General features: G+C 34.4%; 1 protein-coding gene and 1 long non-coding RNA gene across 3 annotated transcripts in view; one reads left to right on the plus strand and one right to left on the minus strand.

Annotated features, from left to right (window-relative positions):
* LOC136343917 (uncharacterized) overlaps positions 1 to 24,566 on the minus strand; it is a 96,021-nt gene extending 71,455 nt beyond the window's left edge. Inside the window, exons 1-2 of one of the 2 annotated variants that reach the window (XR_010732875.1) lie at positions 23,795 to 24,512; positions 14,551 to 14,600 (exon numbers count right to left, since the gene is read on the minus strand). This is a non-coding gene — a long non-coding RNA (uncharacterized lncRNA). Of the gene's footprint in view, positions 1 to 14,550; positions 14,601 to 23,794 lie in introns of both variants that reach the window. The other variant, XR_010732874.1, reaches the window with a different exon arrangement.
* LOC136343896 (ATP-binding cassette sub-family G member 1) lies at positions 1,108 to 27,106 on the plus strand. The gene is made up of 12 exons (XM_066290895.1): positions 1,108 to 1,515; positions 9,817 to 9,934; positions 13,747 to 13,939; positions 15,880 to 16,025; positions 24,500 to 24,597; positions 24,651 to 24,791; positions 24,857 to 24,952; positions 25,002 to 25,123; positions 25,180 to 25,348; positions 26,004 to 26,104; positions 26,157 to 26,309; positions 26,368 to 27,106. The coding sequence occupies exons 1-12, from the start codon at positions 1,272 to 1,274 to the stop codon at positions 26,710 to 26,712; spliced, it is 1,926 nt and encodes a 641-aa protein (XP_066146992.1). The 5' UTR covers positions 1,108 to 1,271; the 3' UTR covers positions 26,713 to 27,106.
* The last annotated feature ends 180 nt before the right edge of the window (positions 27,107 to 27,286 follow it).

The raw sequence follows: 27,286 nt of genomic DNA on the forward strand, positions 1-27,286 counted from the left end.
TGAAAGCTAGACGCAAATTAATCCCATTAATGTACGTAATATACAGCGATGCCTATTATGAAAGAGTGACGTTTTACTGTCCAAAACTAAACTGATGCATTGTGTTCATTTGCCGGTTAAACTTGTTCATTTACTGGTCAAATATGCGGCCTAGCCAAAGCCGAGATTTAAATTGTGTAGACCAGTGGTTTACTCACAGCAATGTTACTTGAATCCCCCATGTAACAGTCTAATTCTCGGGCAGACGCAAATTGTCAGTAAAGTTAACAAGCTGATTCAAGGACTTCGTCTCTGAACCTCAAGGAAATCAGTAACCCTCAGGTTGATTCAATACTTTGAATGGCAAGGATGCTTGTAAACTTCCGCTATTGTCCCGATCAAACATTACTGGTTCGCCTGACCCAAATAGTACCATCGTAATAAGTGCAGGTGTATCTGTTGTGTTGTTTACGTTTCCACGTTAGTCATTTAACGGTAAAGTTTATAGTCATAAAGTGCTGACAGAAAAATCAACAATAATTTCAACATTGTTAGATGGTAGTGAGTTTGGGTATTCCGCGCATATCATCTCGACGAAGTCAACGATACCATATATCATTTTTTATAGAAGCTTAAACGGCGGTTAAGCATATAGAAGTCTGGAATGCTAATGAGGATTTTTACAGCATACACCTAATAAACAAAATAAGACACTCTCGCTTTCCTTTCTCGATTCATAAGATAAGCACCGTTAAGACTTCAGGCAACCAAGTCGCGAATTACTTTAACGTGTATGGTTGGCTTACAAAGCATGAAACTCCGACGTCATTTTGTTGATATGGATCAAATTTATATTAGTATTAAGGGGTTCAATTCAGTAAAAAAAAAAATTGACAGATTTGATCACCCGGTTCAAGTAGGTAGACATATTTACTTATCTCTAACGAGTACCACGGACGTGAGAGCATCGCTTCGGCTCCCCAAAAAATTGACCAGCGGCCAAATTCCGAAACGAAAGTGTAAACGTGTGTGAGCCCTTTTTGACGCGTCATACTTATTATCCAAGAAGCTTAAGTGACGACTTGAAACAACACGAGTAACTATCAATATTTATTATTTGTTTCAGACACGCCTGTCCTTAACAAGTTCGAGTGTTGGGGCTCTTAAGGAGAGGACCTTATAAATGAAATAAATGAATAAACGAGAGGTTTAGTTGCGATGTTTTAGCTGCAACGAAGGCCTCATTATTGCCGAAAATTTAACGGGAAAGTTTCGTTTTTGTTTTGAAAATAATGAGAAAAAACGGAATGACGCCGGAAAAACCGAACTCACTGCCGTGCTGCCAGAGCGACAAGTCCTTGTCCTCAGCACAGGACAATGCTGGCGAGGACGCAGTTGAACTAATTAACAACAACGTGATAATTCCTGAACCGCTGAAGACCGACCATATTTTTGCGAAGCGTCAGACTGTGGATTTGGAGTTTCAGAATTTAACTTTTAGCAGCACCAGTTGGTCAGTGACGAAATTCAAAAAAGGTAATTAATCATGCTTTGCTTTATTTTGACAACACAAAAAAACAATTGCATTAAAAACGTGAAGTGGTTGATAAGGTTTGGGGATCATTTGGCAAAGTGAGTACACCTATCTATTATTGCTGAGGAGATTTTCAATTGAAATTTAAAAGTTTCATTTCGATCTATTAAAGTTCATGATGACCTCAATACTTCACATTATTTAATGTTATGAATTGTGACCGATTTTTGATATGATCGACATCTGGCAAATATTTGAGTAGAGAGAAATTATACACTTCACAATTGCAAGCTGTAAATTTAATCATATTTATCTGTTTACAAAATTGCAATTAAAGCTAAATTCTCGGGAGTGAAAGGTTTCAACTGAAAAACTAAATTACCCGTAATATTTTTCTCATAACTGAGAGTCGAAGGAAATATTTTTAAACGAGAGTTCTATTAATGGTCGAGGTAGAAAAAAAAAGAGATTATACGTGCCTGAGTAAGATTTTATTAAGAAACTTTATAATGAAGATCCCATTTTGCCAGTGCCAAACTACAAAAAAATATATCTATAACAGAGGGAGGCTACTAGAAAAAGCTTCAAGTAGAGGTTGAAATATCGGAGGTATGTTTTAGATGGATTCAACTCTCATCTGTTGTCAGCCTCAGATTCTTAATGGTATTAGTAAAGGTAAATTAATCGAATTCTGCGGTTCACCAACTACTGCGCGTTTTTTTTTATTATTTCTCATTATTTTCCTGTTCGAACTTTTTGATTTCATTGAAAACAACTTCAAAACATTTTTTAAAGAAAAGTTCAACGATGAATCTACAGTATTGGCCAAAAATTCAGCAACTTTTCAACAAGTAAAATAAAACTCAACATATATATTTTTTTCAATTATTTAACAGTTTGTTTAAGATACTAAAAGAAAGAAAATTAAAAAATCATACAAAAAGGCATTAAAAATTAAATTCATTTTTAGCTGCTCAAAAAGATAGCAAATTTTGCAAATCTTTAGATTTTCTACGACAGAAATTGTATGAAAAACCACCAAGTTCCATAATTAGTTAATATTTGATATAGTAATCTTTTTGTGTAATTACAACCGCAAATCTCTTGGGTATTGACATAACTAATTTGTTAAATTAGTCTTCACTAATTTGTCCTCAAGCGTTCGAGAGTGCAACGAATAAACCATTGATGTTCATGTAATTTTTGTCATTAATCGTCACGATAACAATCTCCCACATGTTCTCAATAGCATTTAGATCTGGGCTTTGAGGTGGCTAAGGAAGAACGACAATTTTGTCACCTTCAAAACATTTCTTGACGAACTTGGATGAATTTTTGGAATCATTATCTTGCTGAAAACAAGATTCCAAGGGCATTTTTTCATCCATATATGGTGTTAAATGTTCTCTTAAAATATACATATACATATACAGGGTGTCCCACAAGTGTTTCATTATATTTCAGTGGGTAATAGTACACTGAAAAATAATATGACTCCCTATATAAACCATATTCCAATAATGCTTCATTAAGAAGATACAGGATGTTAAACTTTACTTAAAAAATCTAACTTTTATTGATATATTCAAAACCGTTTGAGATATGTAAGTGAAATTTGGCATGTTTTGAGAGTTAATGTAGACGCATTTATTTATGCAAAAGGGCTATTTTTCGTTTCACCAGTGACGTGCGTACGGACACCTCTCAGCACATTTTTAAAGAAAAACATGGTGCGCCACTGCTTTTTATCAAAATAAAAATTATTTTTAGAAGTTTAATTTCATTTAGAAGAAAAATGCTCACTTGACTCTTTTTCGTCCGACGTATCGTTTGCCAGTAAAAAATTGAATACCGTCTATATGCACGATATTCTCTAAATGGTTTTAATAATATTAAGTTTGTTTTAAATATTATTAATTTGCTATAACATTACAGAAATTGTTCAAATTGGTGGCCATTTTGTTCAATACATAATTGAGCTCGCCTGTTCATTGATACTCTGATACGTTGAAATATTCCAGGTGTGTTTTAAGTTTAACACCCTGTATCTTCTTAATGAAGCATTATTGGAATATGGTTTATATGGGGAGTCATATTATTTTTCAATGTACTATTACCCACTGAAATATAATGAAACACTTGTGGGACACCCTGTGTATATATTTATAAATCTATCTATCGTTCTCTCAATTCTATGAAGGGGTACCATTCCGCGACCACGCGACCACAGAAACATCCCTACACCATTACCCATTCGCCGCCATGTTTAACCTTTGGTGCAATGTACTTTTCGTTGAATATTTTTTCCTTAGATTTATCACTAAAAATGACTCTTCTCCATTGTTCGGGAGTCCAATCAATGTATCGTTTAGTAAAACGCAATGGGGACATTATGTTCTTCTTAGATGAAAGTGGTTTTTAGCTGGCCTTCAACTAAACAGTCCTGCATTTACTAATCTTCTTTGTATAGTTTTTGCACTGACACCTTTTGCTCCTATTTTTCTGATTTCACCAAGTATTTTAGTTGATGACAGAAGTGGATGTTGCTTTAGAATCGTAACGATCCGGCGATCTGTTTCTTCTGAGGTAACTTTAGGTCTTCCAAGAATCGGTCTTGGACCAAGGATACCTGAACTTTCATATTGTTCAATAATTCGAGAAATTGTCGACTTATTTTTGCCCAAACTTCGACTTATTTCAATTGGTTTCTCGCCATTATCGAATCGCTCAATCACATTTTTCCTTAAGTCTTCTGATATTTTTTTGCCTCTACACATTGTTACAACAACTATTGAAGAATGCGACTGAATCGTTTGCAACACTAAATATATTCACCGAACTTTATTAGTGAAACGATAAATCATATTGAAATAGCGGAAGTTGTTATCTTTTTGGCCAGCCAACAATTAAAAAAAAAATTATTTAAATTCCAAGGAACGGAATTTAACCAACAAAAGAGTAAACATCGGGTTATTTATCAACATTTATTCTAACGAATTTAAAGAAATGGTAGGAAAATAGTAAAGGGATGTAAAAAAACGAATTTATGAAACATTTCTATATTTATGGTCTATACTGTACCATTCCTACGTAATAAATATTTTTATTGGTTTTCGAAAGTTTTATTTGAAAGGAGCTTCATAAAAATTCTGTGTATTTAGCATATGCAAAAGTGGCGTGAAATTACCGTTCCAAAAATATAGCACATTTGATCAAAATTTGCCAAAAAATGGAAATGTTTTCAGAGACTCCGCAATCGTTGAACAGAAAAACATACACATTTTCTTAAATAAAAATCCCCTGTAACTAAAACCGCAGTAGATAAAAAAAACCGGATAACACCATTAAGTTTACCAAAAAATTCCTTCATAGTACTAAAAAAATTCAAATCTCACGGACCAATATATGTAATTGTTGCTCTTTCTAAATAAATTTGTGTTGATTTGACTGCAACAAATCCAGTTGTTTAGAATTTTCTTTAAAAAAGCATTAAATGCTCTATATCCTGCAACACTTGGCAATGTCGTTTGTGTCGTTAAAGAACTTTGAAACTATCCAATCCTTGCCCGAATTACAGCTTGTCAGCCATGTCGGCTGCATAGGCTTGACAAAAGAGTAGCGCCTTGTTGCCGCCGGTCTTTTCTCGGCATTTAGGTACGATTTTGAACTGGTCCACCGACTGTCCCAAATTTTCAACTACAATACGAAGAGAGGAGAGAGGTCTGAGAGCAAATCTGCATGCTCTAATGCTGATTGGGGGTTGCTTTACTACTAAACTCAGGTTATTCTCAAAAACTACATGACACATTTGAACAAAAAACTGAGTTTACAGATATGTTTCTCTAAGTTTATTGGTACGGATGTCGATCAAAATATTATTTATTAATCGGCAAAGTTTCGAATAGTTCTGAAGTTAACAAGGGAAAAATATACTTAAATTTTGATGCCAAAAAAAAGCATTTCTAGTAAGCCCTCCCCTGATGTGCTATTTTGAGTCTCCAAGAAACACGACGTTTAGAAAGTTTTGAGTTCGTTTCTGTAAATGAAATAATAAATAAAGTCATTAATATAAAATTCTTTATAAGTTTTATGTTTAACTTTCAACATAGAAAAAGACAAGCATTTAGCGAAATATGTAATTTACATCAAGGTGGGATCTAAAGTGACAACATATTAAATACACACGCGATTTACGATTAATTAACCTTCTAAAATGATAAAAAATATTTCCTCTCGATAATGTGGGTTCATAATGGGTTCATGTTGTACGATGCAATCATCCTCACGTTTTGTACAATATACATACATCTGCGTATAAAATTGTACAGTAGTCGGTTAAATTACCAGTAAGGAAGATTAAAAAGTAGCAATACTCTCAAAGATAAGTCCAAAACTGATAAATTTAGTCACGTTGGTACTATATCGAAAATGTACGCCACTGGGCTATCGCTTTGGTGTCAAGGTGAGATTCTCAAAACAGCAACCCATTCAGATGCACATTTTTTTTACATGTCGATATATCACATTCATTATACAATATCCGTTTTTTTGACAACGACCCTGGAGATCTCGTTATCAGACCGCCGTCATATTTAAATGTAAATATGTCGGCGCGTCACGCATCAAAAATAAGCCCTCAGCAAAGAACTCAAGACCCACCAACTGGGATCTCGTCAAAGAGGACCCCGCTTCCCCCGTAATTGCTCGTATCCTGACAAGTCTTTTGTGCTGCTTCAAGTTGCTTTGCAAGAAGCGGAGGTCTCCTGGACAACACAAAAATCTAGCCACCACGCACAAGACATACACGACAGAGAACCAATCATTGTTAAGGAGACCTTTAAAGCCCTACGAAAAGCCAGTTTTCACACCCCATGGTAGAACCCCAACTTGGAGAAAGATTGCAAGACAGACCGCTGGCTACTGGAACCCCTTTCCCAGTATCCTACGTACAAGAGCTTCCCAATGTTCTGGAATTCCTTACCGTTTCACCTCAAACGGTAAGAAAATCCAAATCACTACGAGGTTTCCGTACCACCCGACGTTAGTACAAACAAGTTCTTCGCGACTCGCAAAGTGATGAAGTCCTTCTGATGTGCGAAAACATCATGTGGTGGAGTGACCCGTAGGGGACAAATCCAACGCGTACGAGTACAAGTTCAGCTGAATAAGGTTCAGAGACAATTGAACCGTGAACTTGTTGGTCAAATTCGAGGCAGTATATGCCACATATAGAATATACACGCGTCGCCTTGTCTAAGTGTGAATGTCTAGATGTGCAAATCTAATCATTCTGGCATATGGAACTGAGTCAAGATGCACCACTAATACATTACTGAAAGTTCATAATAACGAAACCGAACTGGATATGGTTCGTGTGTTATCGAAGAATATCGAGGAATTGACGCACCATAAAACAGAAGTACTTTGTGGTTAGTGGTAACAGGAGCAATGGGTTTTTTAGCCATTATCATTAATTATCTTTGTCAACGAAACCTTCTGGCCGACTATTTATAACTATTAAATTCTACACGTCCATTCTTAACATTTGTACACAAATAGAGAAACGACGTTAAAGTAACCTAATAATAACTGTCGATGGATCATATATTAACGAACAAATAACCCAAAGTACTTAAATCTATTTTTGTTTAACGTGATAATGACCTTTTTCTTGGTATGGAAATATCGACCATTAAATGTCCTGTACTAGTATATGGTATATCCAACTGAAATCCAGGTACCCACATACCTTCAAGTTTGTCTTTTACGCTAAACCTATGTAAGATTTTTAGAATAGCAAAATGTGGCATGTTACTACAATAAGAGATCTCCTCTTAATGCTCAAATGTGGTTAAAATCGCAAATGTCACCTAAATTACTATTGGACTACTAATTATGCAATACCATCGTGCTAGGGACATAAGATATGCCTATTTATGTAACGTGTACGCTGTTTTGTATTATTATCATTAGCAACCGTTCAGCATGAAACAATAACACGTGCCAGAGGAAACGACATGTACAGGTAATTCTTGTATATGTAGGTTCGGATAATTTTATCACAGCGAAAATTCATATATTAAAAGGAAACTGTCCTCAGCGCAGAATTTTATTATTCAGCAATGCGTGGAAGATTGGAAATGAGCAGGAAGCTGAGCGTAACTAGGACACAAAAATTAATATGTTTTGATTTAACTATGACGTTCATACAATTCATATTCTTAATTAGTTAATTTAAATTTATATTACAAACATAGATTTTTCCTGAAAACATTATAAATCATTTATAAATAACAAAACTTACCGGGTAAAGGTTACTCTTATATATTAGAGCATTAATATAATAAAACGGATAATTAATTTTTTGTAATTGGGTACTATTAAATGCAAAACGCCACTTATAACATAAGCAAAAATGCCACATTTTACGCTCAGTATTAATTAAGCGCTGCATGTTATCTTTTTTTTACATTCCCAACACCAAATGACAATAATAAACTCCAATTAACTATACGCACACAGAAATAGCTGATTATAGGATACGATACCTGTCAATGTCCAATTTTTCGAGATTAAAAAAAAGCTTTCAAAACACTGACAACAACGCGTAAACCAACACGTGGTAATACATGCTGCGCTGCACACTTAGAATAGATATCTCTCCTGTGAAGGCAAAAGCGCAGCGTTGCCGCTGTTCATTTGTAGCTTTGCAACTTCACTAATTTTGAGGAATTTTTATAATACTAGTTTTGAATGATCCCAATGAAGCGATCTCGGGTTTGACAGCAATTGTTGATAGTGAAATTGCATTTTTCAGACATATTCATTCAACGTTTTTTATGTAGATAATCCTGTCAACGCGACCATTTCCGGACTTTCGATGAGGAAACATTGGCGACCATTTCGATAAAATTCAGGCACGGTTAGAGTTTCTATGCAAAAAGAAATCGCATCTGCCACCGAATACTGACTCACATATTTACACGGATGTTTCACAAGTGAAAAAATAATATCGGATCATCTCAAGAAGGAAAACAATGTACAATGTTGTATGTTTTAAACTTTCTCTAATGTAAATACAAATGTAAACTTTCGACCTCCACCTTTTTCTCAACATCAAAACATCGTTGCCGAACTGCCAAAATTAGGTTTGTCCCCCTTTTGTGCCAAAATACGCGAAAAAAATCGTATATTTTACCGGATCAACAATACTTTTATCGCGGCTTAGAGTCCATCTTTTGATTACAAATATCGATTGAAAATTAGTCAGAAACATCGAAAATGCGACTTATCTATCCAAAGAACAAACAAGACTGATAAGTTACCGACCAATAATATGTGATCTCATCATATCTATTAAGAGGAAGAAAGTAACAAAAAAAAATAATGAAATTTTATTTGATGAGGCTGATAGGCTCGATTAAAAAATTTGAACAATTTAACATTTTTTGAAAAATCTCCGAAGACAATCAATTTAGCAACACCCTTTGGGGGGTATCAAAACTCGCCCAAAATACCAACTTTTTTCCCATGCAATCATCTTTGCAACTCTGACCGATTGAAAGATAACAAAAGTGAGCACACCTAAATAAGACACCGTGTATATCTAATAGATACCAAGAAATACAGGGCGAGTCAAAAAAAATTAGGAATATAAGGACAATTTTTTTTTTTTGGTTGAAAGAGGAGGTTTTCTCGTTACTTTCTTCATCCTTTGCGATTTCAACCCCTTCAACGCGAAGAGGATAATGCGGTTCGTTGGGGTGATGGATGCTGGCTTGTCTAGATGTAGGCGTATATCTACCGTTGCCATAAAAGGACGACACTGTCAATGTTCACTTTTTAAATTTTGTCACTTCGCTAATTTTTTGGCAATTTGATAATAACTAGCAACGAACGTTAAAATTTTTTAGTCATTAAAGTACGCTGACGGACATGTACAATGTATTGCATCAAATGTAAAGGAAACACGGTTGGATATTGATCTTCTCGGAAGCGACGTCAAATAACAAATATGCTGCTTAAAGGTCTTCTGCGAGATAATCGCTAAATTACCAACAATTTATCGCCTTATAAAATGGTTTATCATTATTATTTTCAGTTAAATCATCGACTTCTCCTATGAAAAAAACGCTTTCAAACCGCCAACACAGCACGTAAAATTCCAACATCTTTCCCTTTCTGTCGCATGGCGGTGAAATGACAAATTTTTAAGTGCATAAATTATTTATAGTATTGCAATTGTTTTTTATGACTTTTTACGTGAGTTCTTTAAACTCATCTCGTTTTCGTTTTTATTACAGAAACTAAAAACATCCTTCATGGAGTGTCCGGGAAATTCAACTCGGGAGAACTGTCCGTCATCATGGGACCCTCTGGGGCCGGAAAAAGCACTCTGCTCAACATCTTGGCAGGGTACATGTAAGTATCTACCAATGCGTTTTAAGACATAATCATATGGCCTTGTTTATTAAAGGTTTCACAACTGATTTGAGATTTAAGTGTGTTGAAAACAATAACTACATAACTCAAGGCGACAATATTTCTTTGTGCGATTGCATTGCGGTGAACGCAACGATAAACTGTAAAATGTTCCCCATATTTTCAACCAGTTTGCAACAAAAGTGTCAGTAATAAGTAGCGGATTAATAAATTACCCTTGTTAGCGCTAACAAAAAAAGCTTTAGTATTTGTTTACATTTATAACTGGATCGATCAAATTTCACACAATTCTTCCATTATTCTCCGCAAAAAGGTTTAACGCCGTGCCCCGCCGAACCTTCAGACCCTTTAACGAATTCCTGGATGTTCCATAGGGAAGATTGCGTTTTTCAGACTCTTATACAGGGTGTCTACTAAATGATGACATCAATTTCAAGGGGTGATTCCTCGTTACATTTTATGAAAAATAGTCCTAATAAACTAATTTTCTAACTTGCTTCGTTTTCGTGATAGAGGGTGTCAAAGTTTTTTTTTCGGATTTCCACAAATATTTTTGGACGTAAGGGCAATGTATCGATTAAATTTAGTGTTCAGGGGGTCTTCTGAGAGGAGGAATTCAAATATGATATCGGTTTTACCAGAATATATAGGAGACGATTATTACATGTTCAGTAATAAATTAACGTTTCGATGAAATGATGCGCAAAGGAATTTTTAATCGTCGATATCTTGAAAACCATCGCTCTGAAAGTTTTCGACCAAGTATACCTTTATTGTTTAGGATTGAAAGGGGAACAAGATGTAATCTATTAATAGTGAAAATACAGGGTCCTAAAAACGCTAGGGCAAATTTAAAACAAGAACGTTACTGCAGGTGATGTCCCCTACATATTGCGATAAAACCGATCTCATTTTCGAAATGCATGTCTCGTGAAACCCCTGAATACTGGATTCCATCGAGATATTGCCCCTGCGTCCGGAAATATTTATGAAAAACTAAAAAAAAAAAAAACTTTGACACCCTGTATCATGAAAACGAAGCAAGTTAGAAAATTAGTTTATTAGGACTTTTTTTTATAAAGTGTAACACGGAATCATTCTTTGAAATGAATGTCATCATTTAGTAGACACCCTGTACAGGGACAATGTCCTAATAATTTTACCGGCAAGGCAATGTCCATGAAAATGGAGGAATGGACCAATGTGAAATTCATCGTATCTTTTGTAATTATTTTGTTGTTAAAGTTACCAGAAACAGAATTATGAAACTTTCTTGCGACCACAGCAATTAAGCAATTATAATTAATAGTAGGTGCGTGTATCGCAACAATAGGAGTAATAAAAAACTTTAGTTTCATTCGGTTTATTCGAATTTTATTACTTTCTTTGAAATTTGCAACCGTTACGCCTTAGCCATTATTCTCCAAATCGCTATTCTCCGCCATAGAATCATTTAAATTAACCGCATCCGCGTATTATTGATAAATACCGCAAATTGACGTTATCAAGAAAAATAAAATTTATTCTACGAGAAACTTTCAACGCACTTCAACTGGTTCTTGCTATAAGTCATAGTATAGAAATTGCGTTTTATTCCTAATCAAGAAAAAACAACAACTGAAAGGCCTATTTTTTCCTCTTACCTATACACCTAAATTCCCCAACCGCGCTTTCTACTATTCAATTTTACAGCGATTTTGGGCAAATTCACAATTCACGATTTGGTAATTTACAATTTATTAGTTTTAGTTTACCTACAGAAAGCGCAACACCTCACTCTAATCGGTTTTCGAATGAGACAAAGCTTTGTACAAACCTGAACATTTCACCAAACAAAGAATAATACAATGAACTGAACTGATGAATCATTATACGGGTGTCGGTGAAATAAGTTTGGTAAATTTAACAAGTGATTAAGAACATTATTTTAAACGAATAAGCTCCTTACAATAGGGGTCAAAAACCTAACAGTTAAAAAACATGTTAAAACTAATAACTATAAAGCTATAATAAGCGTAGAATTTGAATAAAATGTTGAAAAACCTATTTGACAGATGTTGATCGTTTGCGGTGTCACAAAAAAATTAGAATTATTTAACATTAACATTGCTAAAAGCATTTCAAAATTTAATTAAAACTAATAATACGACTTAAACGGTGAAAGTAACCTTAAACGGCAACGCCGCACTGAACCGTGGAAACCTAACCCTTTAAAGGATCGCGTAAGTTAACTTTGAGGGAGAAGCGGTAAAGCACCGGATGCGCTGTAAACAATTTAGTGCAAGTTATTTATCGTGCCAATATCTGCGTTTTGTAGCCGTCTGCGTCGCTTTACTCTATGGTCATCTGCATTTTATTCCATCTTATCTGACATATTATCCTCTACAAAGACGTCTGGCACCACGGACGTCTGGTGCCTATCAGGACCCAGTGAAAAGGGACAAGATAAAATCGCTTTTAGTTTTTACATTTGTCCTGGACTCTACGTTGTTCTATACTTTTAATATTTTAGTGTGGCCTCGTTCTTCGCTCGAATGCTTCCCCTGTCATTATGCGCAACACCTCACCTTCAAAGTTAATTTGGGTGAGCCATAAGTGAAGTTGTTCCAAGTTAATAACAGTATTCACGTGAAAGTGTATTCTTTACGGCCACTTAAATCATATTTTGAAAAGAAAGATGGATAGGAAAAAATGGTCCCAACCATTGGCCTGCCAGCTCTCCGGACCTTAATTCTTTAGATTTTTTCTTTTGGGGTTTCATGAAAAATTTGGTGTACACTGCTGAAATAAGGGATGAAAATCAGGTAGGACGACGTATTATCGCTGCCGCTGATCACATTAGGAATATATGACAGGAGTTTTTGATCTTATACGGGAAAATTCGTTAAAACACTGTGGTACGTGCATGGATTCAAATGATAGAGATTTCGAACGAACGCAGTAAAAATGGGTTTTTGATTGAGATGTGAACGGTGTAAAATGCAACGTTTTATTATGCTAATTAGAGGTTACAACGATAACTTAAAAAAGTAAGCGGTTTTTCAAAATAAAAAAATAAGAATCACAGAATGTTTACATTTTAACCACCAAACCCATCAAACCCAAAAAAACCGTGTAATTGCACTACATCTAGTTTATGTGGCTACTTAGGAAGGTATCAAAATAAAATAAACACGGCGCGACGTTGCCATTTCTTAAAAGATGTTTTTTTGGTTTACCGGCAAAATGATTGCATTTACGACCCCTCTTATAGGGCACTTTTTTGTTTGATATACTGTTTTTAATCATTAGTTAAATTTACGAAACTTATTTCAGTAACACCCTATATAAAAAAAACCGCGTATTAACGTTTTTTTATTCTTTGTTGGGTTGGCCTCGAAGCTTCAGATTGAAGAAAAGCACGTTTTCAATGCATTTAAAAGGAAGGAATTTTTAAGTCAATGCAAGTTAAATTTCGGAAACCTACCAGTCGCAGTGAAGAATGCACTTTCGTAAAGCTATCGATTTTGGACTAATGTGAACCGCATTAAGTCATATTTACAATAATTAGGAGAACTGTTTACTCAATAAATGCGATGCCAAAACCCTACTTTTCCATATAAAACACCCTGAATGCCGAACAATTTACTCCCAATGTTAATTTTTCTATAAAAATCCCGATACCAACTTTCGGTTTTCAAGCAGGTAATGAATTCGATCGAAACTTAATTATACTTTCAAACTCATTGAACCACAATAGTGCATCTCGTTTCTCTTTTAATAATTTTAACTTAAATTACTATTGATTTCAGAACGCGAGGAAGTACTGGTACGATCAAATTAAACGGCGTAGTTCGAGATCAAAGGCAATTTTTCCCCAAACTCTCCGCTTATATTCCTCAGGATGAAGAACTGAGACTCGGACTAACAGCCATGGAGGCCATGACTTTCGCAGCAAATTTGAAACTGGGTTATTCGGTTTCCAGTCAGTACAAAAAACAGCAGGTCAGTAATTTAATAATATCTAAATTCTCTTCGTCCTACTTTCAGTATGTAGAATAGTTCATCCTTGGCGTTCATCACAATAGAGCAGCGGGTCAATTGATAAGTTAGGAATAAGCGAAGGTTAACTTTGCTACATGTGGCTGATAAGATAATATAAAATCGTATCCACCACACTCTAGTGTTACGTTAGAAAATCATATAGTAATCACTGGACTTCAAAATAGGGACCTCAACAAAATTCTGACGAAACGCTTTATTATTGTATTATTGCATACAAATATACCACTCAAAATGGTTTCCATAAAATCGCATAATCTTGAATCCAAAGGGCGACCCACTTATCGAAGGCAAAATACAGAGAATTACTCGAATGACCCGTGGTGAAGTAAAGTTCCCCGACGTAACTCAAACTCTCAAAGAGGTTTTTGTTATTCAACAAGAAGTTTTGTTAATGAGCTCAAGCCCTTTAGATGTCTTAGCAATCTTGAAAAAGCTTAAATGAACCGAGATGACTTGAACGTCAAAGAGAATTTCCGGAGCTCATACCTTAATCTTAAATTCCAGAGCTACTTATAAAATACTAAAATCATCTAAATTTAAAAATTACTTACAAGCGAATGTTGCCTTACCCCAGAGCTCAACGGAAGGAACCCCGAGTAATCTGAAAAATTAAGAGAAAATTCGTCAAATTGTTACTTAATTTCCAGTTCAAACTAAGACTTAAAAGAGAAAACTTTCCCGAATTATTTTCATAACTAATAACAAACGGTTTCTAAGAGCTGAAGTAATTCGGATTAACCTGAAACTCAAAGGAGCATTTTTTGCAATGTCCCCAAATCGGAAATCAAAATTTTGGAATCCCCCAAATGTCATTGAAAAGATTGAAGAATTTTAAACTTCAAACGAAATTTTATAACTTAAATTAGCTCAAAATCAAACATTTTGAATTTTCTGAATAATTTAGAATATGGAGCGAGTTAGATTAACCGAAACTAACCTGAAACTTTACACGGATATTTTGGAACTTGTTCATCTCTGCGTTTATGTTGAGTAAAATTCCTAAAACAAGCCTTCATTTTCATACATATACCTATATTCCATTCTTAATATCGATGACCTATGAGACAACAAAGAACTTGCAATTTTCAAGCCTCAGAATACAAGTTTTGGTACATGAACGGGTAGGGAAATTTAAGTGATCATTCAAGAAGTGTTTAAATCAGAGATCTTCTCTTATTGCAAAAAAACACATTTTATCTTGACTTACTATGATATTATTTATAAAATGTTATGTCTTGATACATTACATTATTACACATATTACGTAAATACACGTTACATGTATTTTTATGATATAAGAAATTTTTTTTCAGATTATTTAACTAAGTTTCCGGGATAAACAAATCTGAAGAGACTCAGCAAATTAATCCAATATCTCACTGTAAACAACGAAAATATTATGGCATCATTGCAATGCGTCAAGCAATTAAAGATAATACTCAGATAAATTCAAAGTCGATGGTTTACATTCAGTAATTTTATTAATGTTTTGAAAATATGAAGAATGTCATCGGGCCAAAAATATTATTTTTCCAAGTTAATATTTTGGTGAGATTCAAAAAAAGCATTTATTGACTTCTGACTCAAGTTAGTTCCGGCTCATAAAATCTCACAAAGGTAAAACTGGTATAAACCGGTTTTTCGTAATGCATTACATTAATGCGGGTTTTCAGGTAAATAATAATATTAATGTCGTTGGAAATCATTGTTCACGTTTACATTAGACCCACCATTCGCAGCACCGCTTTCCCAGAGAAAACGTGGCTCGACTGGATTTTGAAATTTGATCAGGTCAACAGTTCCATAAAAATAAATTAATAAAGAGAACAACACATAAGCCTCTAGCCAGTCCAATAAATGACATCTTATGGTTGTTGCAGGTTGCTGAAATATTAGATGTACTAGGTTTGAGTCAAAGTCATCACACTCTTACTTCTCGCCTATCCGGAGGTCAGCGAAAGAGATTAGCAGTTGCACTGGAATTATTAAGCAACCCACCCATTTTGTTTTTAGATGAACCCACCACGTAAGTGAACATATTTATATTATACAGACGGTTCGGAGCGCAAAAATAGAAGATTTAGAAGGTGGAATAAATCATGAATATTTTAGATGCAAATGAAATAAGTATTGAGTTGCAGCGCGTAAGCTAAAGATCTATAGATGAAGTCACCCATGGTGACTTACAGTTCCAGTGATCTAATTCTCTGCTGGTATTACCAACATTTTAGTAACTATTAATAGAGTTGTAATCAATAAATTATAACACAGAAAACCACTCGAAAATAAACGAAAATATAACTTTCAGCTTGAAGTAAGTAAATACTAAAAAACACCTTTTCAAAGTCTTTTAATTATACTTACACAATACAAAAATTATTATAAACTCTGAAGCGAATTATCGAATTATGATAGGGAAATGTCCCTAAAGTTCTGTGAAGAGATGCATCTTTAACGACTTTAATTTTCAAATTCCTAAAAACCACGAAGGAACGATGCATCCCATGTGCGATATGACAACAAAATTCCAAAACACTCAAGCTCTAATCACAAAAAAAATAATAGACATGACGTTCTTGTTTATTATTGTTAATTATTACGTAGTGAACGCTTGGTAAACAATATATATGAATGTACATGTCGGAGATAAGTAGTATTAGAATTAAAAGAAAGGTAATGACGGGCAGAACGGCAGAGCCATCTAGGGATGAAGCACTGTCGAACGAGGTTACTACTGTCGCCGCCACCAGAGGATCTAGTGTCGGGAAATTCCATTTATCGATTGAGATCTCTCCCGGAAACGAAAAAGAAAAGGAAAGGGTGGGGAGCAGGTAGACGGGATGTAGAACGGCAGAGTTGCAGGCCCTGAATCGTAAATTCCTTAGTTGGTCTTTTTATATTTTGATAATACATTAATATTTCTCAACCACGGAAAATGTTGATGATGTTATTCCGACATAAGAAGCGGAATCAGTCGCGCAATTAATAATTTCAGAAGAAAAGTGACGTAATTTACTAGACGCACAAAGGGAAAATATATTACAACTAATTGATACGAAGAAAGGGACACAACCTGTGAAAAATAATGCAAATGTCACTCTACTTAAGTTTCATCCTGAAAAATCTGAAGCCGGACCCTTATCTTGGTGTGCAACGGTGGATTTGCATAAGGGAGAAAATCCCCTAGAGAGAAGCGAACTGATTATTGCACTTGAAAAGCGTTAGAAGATAGTACTTCGTAATGGCTCCCTCGAATGTTTTCCGTGCATCACTTATTCACAATTCCAGGATTTGTTCATTGGACTTTTTGAAGGCATTGAAACGCCGGCTACAACGTTGACTGCTATTCTGGAATGGTCAACCGAAAGAAGAAAATGCCTATCCACAGGGTGATTCGAAAGTTAAAGTTATCGTTTCACCATCAATAGGGCTTCAAAAAAATGTATTTTCCTTTGGCGCTTTTCCGAAATATTAAATACTATAATTAAGCACGCCACTTGAATCACATCGAAAAAATGCCTTAACAATTTTTTTCTCTCAATGTTATCCTAAACAAAAAAATTGTGAGGAATTTTGAAAATGGCCGAAACTTGAACAACGCCCTCTAGAACCGTGGAATGTAAAAATATCAAAACACTGTATTCGTCCTTAATATTTTCTCATAAATCAAGCTTTTGACATGTGTACTGGTTTTTCCCTATCTACCCGAGAAATGGGATTTTCCTGTCAAAACGCTCCAAATCCGAACTCCTTGTACATAGTTGGTATCATGATATCAAAATTTACAAAAGCTGGATTTTCTTTGATTAAAAGGTTATTCATTAACGGTGGGACAATCGAAATCTGACAGCGTCGGATGTACAGGGTGTTGAAAATTAAAATTTTTATTAATTTTTTTTTGCCATTATTCTGCAAATGTCTAGTTTAAGCACTTGAATATTTGCAAAGTTGTGCTTTTTGTAGGTGCCGAATAAAACACGTTTTGCAATTTCCGCGATACTAATAGAGGGCGCCACTGACGGTCAATTTTACAGAATTCACAGTTATTAACTTCTCACTTTGTGTATCTAACATGAAATTTGATTCGAAATCCGAAAGAACAAACATTGTTCCGATAATAATTATGTATTTTTGTTTCGTTTCGATATTTCCATCCATTTTCCAGAAAAATCAACTTAACAAACACTATCTTTGAATTTGACCATACGAGAAATTAAAACCAACCAGTTTATTTTCTTTTTCTAGATCACATAACAATTAAACAAATGATATGCGCAATAATTATTTAAAGTAATCGTTCGAAGTGTCAACCATTGACATTGATATACTTAACACGGCGTTTTCTATGAGATATTCAAGTTTGGAGCAATATATTGGGTTTTCCCCCGATTTCGTTGGCAGCGATTTGTATTCTTTGCCGCAACGGCGAAGTCCGACCAAATTCGAGAAAAACCTCAAGCGTTGACTTCCTTACCAGGTTGAGATAATTCATTGGATTACCTTCATATTTGAGAAAATTTATTACAAAATTCTCGCGTATGACAAGAAATCTTTACACCATGAGTTGGTGCAAAAAGGATTTCTAGTGGAAAACTGAACATAACCGTACTCGCTAAGAAGTGATTTCTTTATTGACCAATGAGCCTTGATATTCGATGCATAATATCCCATTTAACTGCGTACAGATGTAAGTGAAGATGGACTGTAAAGCCATACTTACATCGAAAAGATAATCTGCCACGTGTTATAGAATATTTTAGTAAAGGAACTTCAACAGAATCTAACTATCACTATTACAATTAGAGACTTTAACAATAGCAAATGCTAATAAGTGTTGCAGATTTGCAAGGTCAACAATTTACTGTATTCACTGACTACAATTCGTTAAAATCTTCGCGAAATAAGTTTGATTTAACATCTAAAGTATATCGGTGATTAGCGTTTTTGCAAGCTGTGGCTTCAATATCGAATATGGAGGAAGGAAATGAATTTGCTCATGCTGACTTTTTTTCTCGAAATCACACTGAAAAATCGTATAATAACGTAATAGAAAATCGAACAAATGTTGCCAAAATTTTGTGTAATTGGTGGTAGCGAAAGAGCGCAGAAGCACAGAACTAGTTTGTTGATATCTAAATTTCAAAATAACAAAGTATCTGAAAGTGTTAGAAAAACGTACAACTTAAGAGCAGATGTACTACATCGAAACACCCAACGAAGCGAAAGCACTAAATATTTAACTATTATTCCTCGTGCTTTTCGATGGTCAGTAATGAACCAAGTATACGAATTAATTAAATATTTTGGCTGGAAAAAACATTAAACAAAGTTTGCGAACATTACTAGTTCGGACATATGACGAACTATTTGCGCAAATTCGTTGATAATTATATTACTTATAAATTGTCAAAGTCTAATTTAGAGAAAATTCTGTTCGAACTGTGTCTGATCCCAAAAGTCGCAATTCCTTTGGCATACTATACACTTAGATATAACTAGAAAATTAAGTAGGAAAATTGATTTAAAAGAATATGCAACAGTTTGGCAGATGCGTCCACCAGATCCACTCGCCTACAGTAGTAACCAAAAGTAGATAGACAAACATAATTTTTCAATTAAATCATGCATATGTTAATTGATCTGTTTGCTATGCATGTAGATTATTTGTCGTTAAACACGTTATCAGAAATAATAAATAAATTTTTTGTTTATGTTTTTTATTGACAATAAAGTAATTTTATTTTCAATAAAAAATAAATCTTTGAAATTCGCCTGGTCAAAAGTATATAGACGTGGTAAAAATACCTGAATTTACTTTAAATTCTTAAGATATCAAAAAAATACTAGTACGATTTGCATTCGGTTTCTAGTCTAAAACATGCCTCGTGGTGTAAAAGTGTCTACTGATTTAAAAGAGCGAATTGTTAAAGCTTTTAATGAGAATGAACGGCAAGTGCAAATTGCCTGCTGGTTCGATTTTAAAAAAGGCGCTATTTGGGCTGCAATAAAAAGATATAAAAAAAAAGATCGATTAACCCGAAAGTAAAAACTAGACGACCAAAGAAGGTAAGCAAAAAAGATGTGCGAAAGGTAAAATCTATTATTTCGAATAATCAATTTATGTCTTCTGAGAAAATCTTATCTGATCTGGGAGTTTTCAAAATTTCAGTGTCTTCAAGGACTGTAAGACAAACATTAGTCGAAGAGAAATTATTTGCACGTAGGCCAACAGAAAAAAAAGACTTCTCGGTAAGGAAAATCGGAAGGCCCAAATGGAATGTGCTAGACAACATATTCATTGGCTCAAACGGGATTGGGAACGAATTGGCTGGAGCGATGAATCCAAGTTCAATTTGTTTAATATCGATGGCATTCAATACGTTAGACATCCCACTTGTCAGCAATTAAACCCTAAATACACCAAACCCACAATTAAGCATGGGGGAGGATCAGTAATGTTACGGGGATATTTTAGCGGTTTTGGTATTGGCCCATTACATGGAGTAAATGGAATAATAAACAGATTTGTTTACAGAGGTATACTTTCAAAATATTATGTTACCTTATGTTGAAGGAAATTTACCAATAAGATTCCATTTTTCACACCACGACGACCCCCCACATTCCTCAAAGTTAGTGAAACGATTTCTTGAAGAACAAAAAGTGCCAACTTAGAAGTGACCTTCTCGGCCGCCCGATCTGAACCTCATAGAAAACTTGTGGCAAATTGTTGATCAAGGATTAAGAGTTCAAAATTATTCAAATTGCAACGAATTGTTTACTGAAATACAAGAAAAGAGGCAAAATATTAATATAGCGATATTGAAAAGATTGATTAAATCAATGCCACGTCGATCGTCTTCGTCATCAGACAGTCATTGCCAATAATGAATATTTTACCAAATATTAATGCCTTGGGAAAAATCCCAATTGAATTTTTAAATAATTCGTAGGAAATTTCTATGTTTCTATTTTCATTTTTAAATTGTCTATCTACTTTTGATCAGGTGAATTCCAAAGATTTATTTTTTTATTGGCAATAAAGTAACTTTATCAACATTTATTTATTATTTCTTATAACGTGTTTTCTGAGAAATAATATACATGTATAGGAAACACATAAATTAACATATGCATGATTTAATTGAAAAATTCTCGTTGATTATCTACCCTTGGCCACTAGTGTACGGAATACTTCGAAAATCGAATCTAATAATAGCATTGAAACCACAAATTCCACTATTTCACTATTTGGTATTCCTATACGAATAATTACTGACCAAAAAAGATGTTTTTCAAGTAAAGAGTTTCGAGAATTCTCTTCTTTGAAAAATATACAACTACACTTGGTAGCAACTGGTTCAAGTAGAGCTAACGGACAGGCAGAAAAAGTTATGAGTGCGCCTGAAAATATGATGGCATTTATTCAAACTAGTAATAGATCTTGGGAAAATGCACTAGAAGATGTTCAGTTGGCTTTAAATTGACCAACTAATGGTCCTATAAAAGCTGTTCTTTTAAAATTACCAATTAGAAAAATCGCTTGTCGGTCGGGGTTAGGAGTTGACAGTGATGGAAACGATAATTTAGCTTGTAATGGTAAAAAATTTAACGATACAACCATAAAAACTATGCAGCGAGTAACTAATTATCATAAGGTTTAATTAAACGAAAGCTAAAATAAAGTTGGAGATTATGTTTCTCTTAAGAGAACGAGGAAAGACATCAGACAAAACTTGAGGCAAAATTCAGACGACCCTTCTTAATAACCGAGTTATTAGAAGATGATCGATATACTTTAAAGGCGTTAAGTAATAATAGAATGTACAAATATACACACGAGAGTTTACGAAAGATGCCAGAAAGTAATATTCCCATAGAACTCAAAAATGAGAAAGACGTTGAAAGAGATGTTAATGAGGAGAACGTTGAAAGAGCCGTTAATCAGCAAAGCATTGAAACAGACGTTATTACTGAAGGAAACTAAAGTGGCCTTACATGTGTCTTACTATAAGCTGCAAATAATAAACCGTCGAGAACAGTTTACGGCGTGGTGGGTAGAAAACAATGTAAAAGAGTTGAGTAAATATTAGTGAATTCTTCTCTAGATCTCCTTTGTGATAATGGAATAAACAAATAAATATTTGATTTTCTGTAGAGGTTTTGTCTGAGTTGACGGAAAAAAGTGAATTGATTTAGTACTTTCTTTTAGAAACACCCGAGGACAAATGAAATGTCAGGAAGGCCGTGCCAGAAATTTAGTGGTTTATGAGTTTTAATATTATAATATTAAAGTTAGCAATAAAATAGCGATAGGCAAACCGACAGAGCCATCTAGGGATAGTGGATCGACGCTACTACTACCGCCGCTACTAACGAGCTTAGTGTCGGGGAATTCCATTTTTGAATTGAAATATCTCCCAAGAACGGAAGTGTGGGAAAGTAGTGGGAAACAGGCAGTCGGGATATGAAAAGGCAGAAATGTGGTCGAGTAGTAGTAAATTCTTTAGTTTTTCTTTTTTATCTTAATCATTGAAAATAATCATAATGTTATTCCTAAATACATATGTTATAAGGACGGTAGAACAGTTAACCATAACTCAATTCGGAAATTTTGCAGTCCAATTTTAAATGTAGGCCAAATTTCTCTAATAAGACACCTGAATTATAAATCCATTGTAGTAAACTGAAAGCATGTGGTTTTACGAGATCTTATACAGGAAGCACCTCTATAACACGGTAATTACGATTCGTATTATACCTACGAACCCGTGTTTTACGACTCACTTAAATTATACAAATATATACTTAAGCCGCTTATGAACCAATATCTACTTCCTCTAGATGAAATTAAGTTTAATTTCCTCGAGATTCGTTTTCCTGAAACTTCCTTCAAATTTAAGTTCAATAAAAGAAGTTATACGATATAAAACTTTTGTAAGAGACTTTAACATGCATCATCAATATAAACCAACTAAGACTATCTCTGTTCTCCTGCCGTTTCGCCAAAATTTGAGAGACACAATGTTTATACTACGCCTATGAAATGAAAAAATAAATCATTGCGGCAGGTTCCACGAAAGAGATCGCAAAAAATCTCTTGACCCCTGATAAATCGTCCAATATGTTGAAAATGTTAAAATATTTTATTGACCCTAAATTTCAATGTGCGCTTCATATACATTCTCCTTAATGGAGTGCCCTAATAAATACTTATTTTTTTATTAGTACTTCATTAAGAATTTATTCAGATACCTATAGGTCTCCCAATTAAAATCTATGTTGCACCATTCAGCAATATTTCAAACCACTGTTATAGCCTGCGTGTTTATTTCTAATCAATTTTTTTATCAGACCTACCGTGATGACTCATTTCGTCATTTCATAGACGCACCATAGCGTTACCAGGCCAAAGCTATATTAATTATTGGGACTAAAATACAATAATATCGTAACATCTGTGTCGTTCTTTTACCGTATTATAGAAGTGTCTTTTGTCATGTGAAACGAGTCTCTTTTACCGCGTTATACGATCACAATTTTGTTGGCATGTTATACAAATCTGTCTTATAAGAACGCTTGTTATTGGGGAATCTGCTGTAATTGGTTGTTCCTGACCAAGTCAAACTGACTGCAATAAATCTTACATTGCCTGCAATCGGTTTTGCAGTCGGTTTAAAACTTAAATATCTAATAAACATTTGCACAAAAACATCGAACCAGTAAAAACATACTGTAACTCTGATGCTAAATGAGTTCTAAACTATTCTAATTATATAGAAAAATTCAACTTACCGAAGCGTTATTTATGCTAAGAAGGATTTGCGAACCAGATGCATTTTCGCCTTCGCGTCTCCTCTCGTTTCGATCGCGAAAAATATCACATTAAAATTCGGGAAAGTTTATACGAAATTACACGTTAATTGTTTAGAAATACGATGAATATTCGTTCGAAACTGGCCCGGGTCAGAAAAATCTAAAAATGGCGTCGGCAACTGTTAATTTCATTTGATAGAAACGTCAAGTCTACCAAATACGCTTCGCAAACAAATGAATAACGGTTCGATTGGTACTAAAATGACGACTCCGCGTTTTTTTTTTCGTTTCGCTCGCGAAAAATATCATATTTCCAATGTGGACAAGGTTTTACGAAATTGCACGTTAACTTTTCAGAAACGTACTGAATATTCGTTCGAGATTGAGCCGAGCTGGAAACGGGTAAGAACGGCATCTTCATAATTTAATTTCATTTGACAGCAGCGTCAAGTCTGCCAACAAAACAATAACGTTTCGATCGGGACTGGCGACTTCGCGCTTTTTACTAATTTGCTCACAATAAAAATGCTAAATATTGTAGAAAAATGGAAAAGTCTATACTAAAAAATCGGGAGTTAACGAAGTCTTTTGAACTCGCCCAACTTCCAAACGTAACCACCCTTTTATTAAATATATTTACAATTATGATTGTAATTATTAATTAAACTTACAATTTTTTTCCAGCGGCCTGGACAGTTCATCATGCTCCCAATGCCTCTACTTATTCAAAAGACTGGCCCAAGAAGGACGCACGATAATTTGCACTATACACCAACCTTCTGGTAAATCCAGAAACTTAACTTAACACTTAATTACACATATTGAAATCTTACAGCTTTACTCTTCGAAATGTTTGACAAGCTTTACGCGCTCTCAGAAGGAAAGTGTATATACGACGGCCTTAGCAGACAATTAGTTCCTTACCTCAATGATTATAACATCAAATGCCCTCCGTATCACAATCCTGCAGATTTCTGTAAGTCTAATCTGCGCTTATATCGCCTATGATATTTTCTATAAAAATTATTATATTACTTCTAGTGATAGAAATAGCCTCTGGCGATCACTCAGTAAACCTGGATGCATTGGCCGATGCAGTGAAACAACATCAGTACAAAGGAATTATTGACAGCAAAGGTGGGGGTGATTTTGATATGAGAAAATCCCTTAAAAATAAACGTTTTAGGTATACGGAAAAAGAAAATACTAAACCTGAAAAGCGACATCCCTTCAATAGCCCCCGCTCCAGTGATAATGCAGTTTTTCCTGCTTTACAAAAGAAACATGCTGGAGACCAAAAGGAATTGGGTATAAAAATACATCCTCAAAATCCCTAATACTTTATAATTAAACAACTCTTATAGTTGTACCCCTTGAACCGGATTTTGGCTCACGTGTTGATAGGCCTACTCTTCGGATACTTGTACCGCGGGGTTGGTGCTAATGCCAATAAAATTCTTGCCAACTACGTCTACCTCTATGGTTCGATGTTGCTCAACGTCTATACAGGGAAAATGTCTGTTACGTTATCGTGTAAGTAAATGTAAAATGTATTTATTATATATAGTTTTTTATATATATTATATTTTAATTATATACTAAATATTATTATGTTTTTTAATGTTTAAAAAACAACTATTCTTCAATATCTTTGATGAGTGGGCAAAACAAAAATTAGAATATTTGAATTTTGATTAAAATATCGGGGTTTATTGGAAATAACTAAAAACAGCAAAGATCTACATTAATGAGAAAAATGTGAGTAAATAATGCTAAAGTGCATTTTATAATAAATTCAAAAATTAATTATCAGTTTACTTTATTCCCACGCGTAGCAAATACAATGTGGAACGCATTTCTAATTTGGCCTCTACAAAATGTTTATTCACATGGTTCTAAGTAGTGCTAATATAAAGTGCAGTACTTTGATAAGTTCTTACATATTTTTCGTCTCCCGATCTTGTACTCGATTTTACATGTCAATTTTATGCACATTTTAAAACAATTTATAACATCCTGAACCTTGAACTCGGTTGCTCATATTTATGAGTAACAATGAAACATAAAGCTGATGGTTTATCATGTCTTTAAGCGTAGTTAATCATCATGTTTGCATTATTGTGTTTACGTTAATGCACTGAATCATTCTTGAAAATGGAATAATAATGATATTTTTTTATGATTTCAGTTCCTTTGGAAATGAAAATTCTCACCCGAGAACACTTCAACCGATGGTATAAGCTCTCTCCGTATCTATTATCTGTGATATTAATCGAGATACCATTTCAGGTATATCTGATATCTTTTGAGTAACAACTAGACTAAATGTAAAAATTTCCAGGTCCTATGTACATGGTTTTATATTGCAATTTCCTACTACCTGACCAGCCAACCCATAGACTACAGGGCTTACCATTTTGTCTTTTACGTTACCATTGGAACACTATGTGCTCAATCCATGGGATACTTCATCGGAGCTACTACATCTACTAAAGTAAGCTCTAAAGTAAATTTCTCCAAATAGAAACTTTACTTTGACTTAATAATTTCAGATTGCAGTATTCGTAGGTCCAGTCCTGGCCTGTTGTTTCTCAGTTTTTGGTTTCTGTCTTCGACGTATAGATACGCCCTATTTCTTCAGGTGGTTGTTTACGCTAAGTTACTTCAGGGCAGCGTTCCATGGAATGGTGATGTCCGTCTACGGGTTCAATAGGGCCGACCTGCTATGTCCGGAGGAAGAGATGTATTGCCACTATGAAGATCCGTCTAAGTTCCTAAAAGAAATGGACATTGTCAATGTGGATCTTGTGTCCAATATATCGCTGGTGGTATCCATTTGGTCATTAATGCACGCAGCTACTTATTTAACGTTGTGGTTTAAGTTAAATAAACGCTAAAATTTGGTTTTGACATGATATTGCCTATAAACTGCTGTGATAGTGATATAGTCGAGATATATGTATGAGTGGCCAGTATATCAAAAATAGTATTCTTCATGAATTAATGGAAACTTCTCTAATTCTAATAGAGTAAGGCAATAGATTATAATATAGGTCTTTTATTTATTGATTATTTTATTGATATTTTCTAAATGCACGTACATAAATTTGGCTTATATGGGTGTCTTCTATTTTCATTTGTCTCTCAATAGATTTCCGATATTACGTTAATATGTTATAAACTACTATAAAGTCCTCCTAGTCAGCTTTAGGGAAATTACCATAATTATCGTGTATTAGGTAAGAAGTTAACTGTATGACATGATAAATAAATACTTTAGGTTTTATTTTAGATTATAGAGATTTATTAGATCATTTTAGTTTTTTGAGCACTAGATCAATTTGATCCTCTTCATATTAAAAGGCATCACTCTGTAGATGATAATAACCACTTAACTTCCTTGGTGGTGTAAACCTAAATAGGCATCCTTATGTAAAAATTTTAATAAAATATCTTAAAAACCAATCGAAA

The sequence above is a fragment of the Euwallacea fornicatus genome, chromosome 16 (genome assembly GCF_040115645.1).
Source record: "Euwallacea fornicatus isolate EFF26 chromosome 16, ASM4011564v1, whole genome shotgun sequence".
In the NCBI taxonomy this organism is placed as follows: Eukaryota; Metazoa; Arthropoda; class Insecta; order Coleoptera; family Curculionidae; genus Euwallacea; species Euwallacea fornicatus.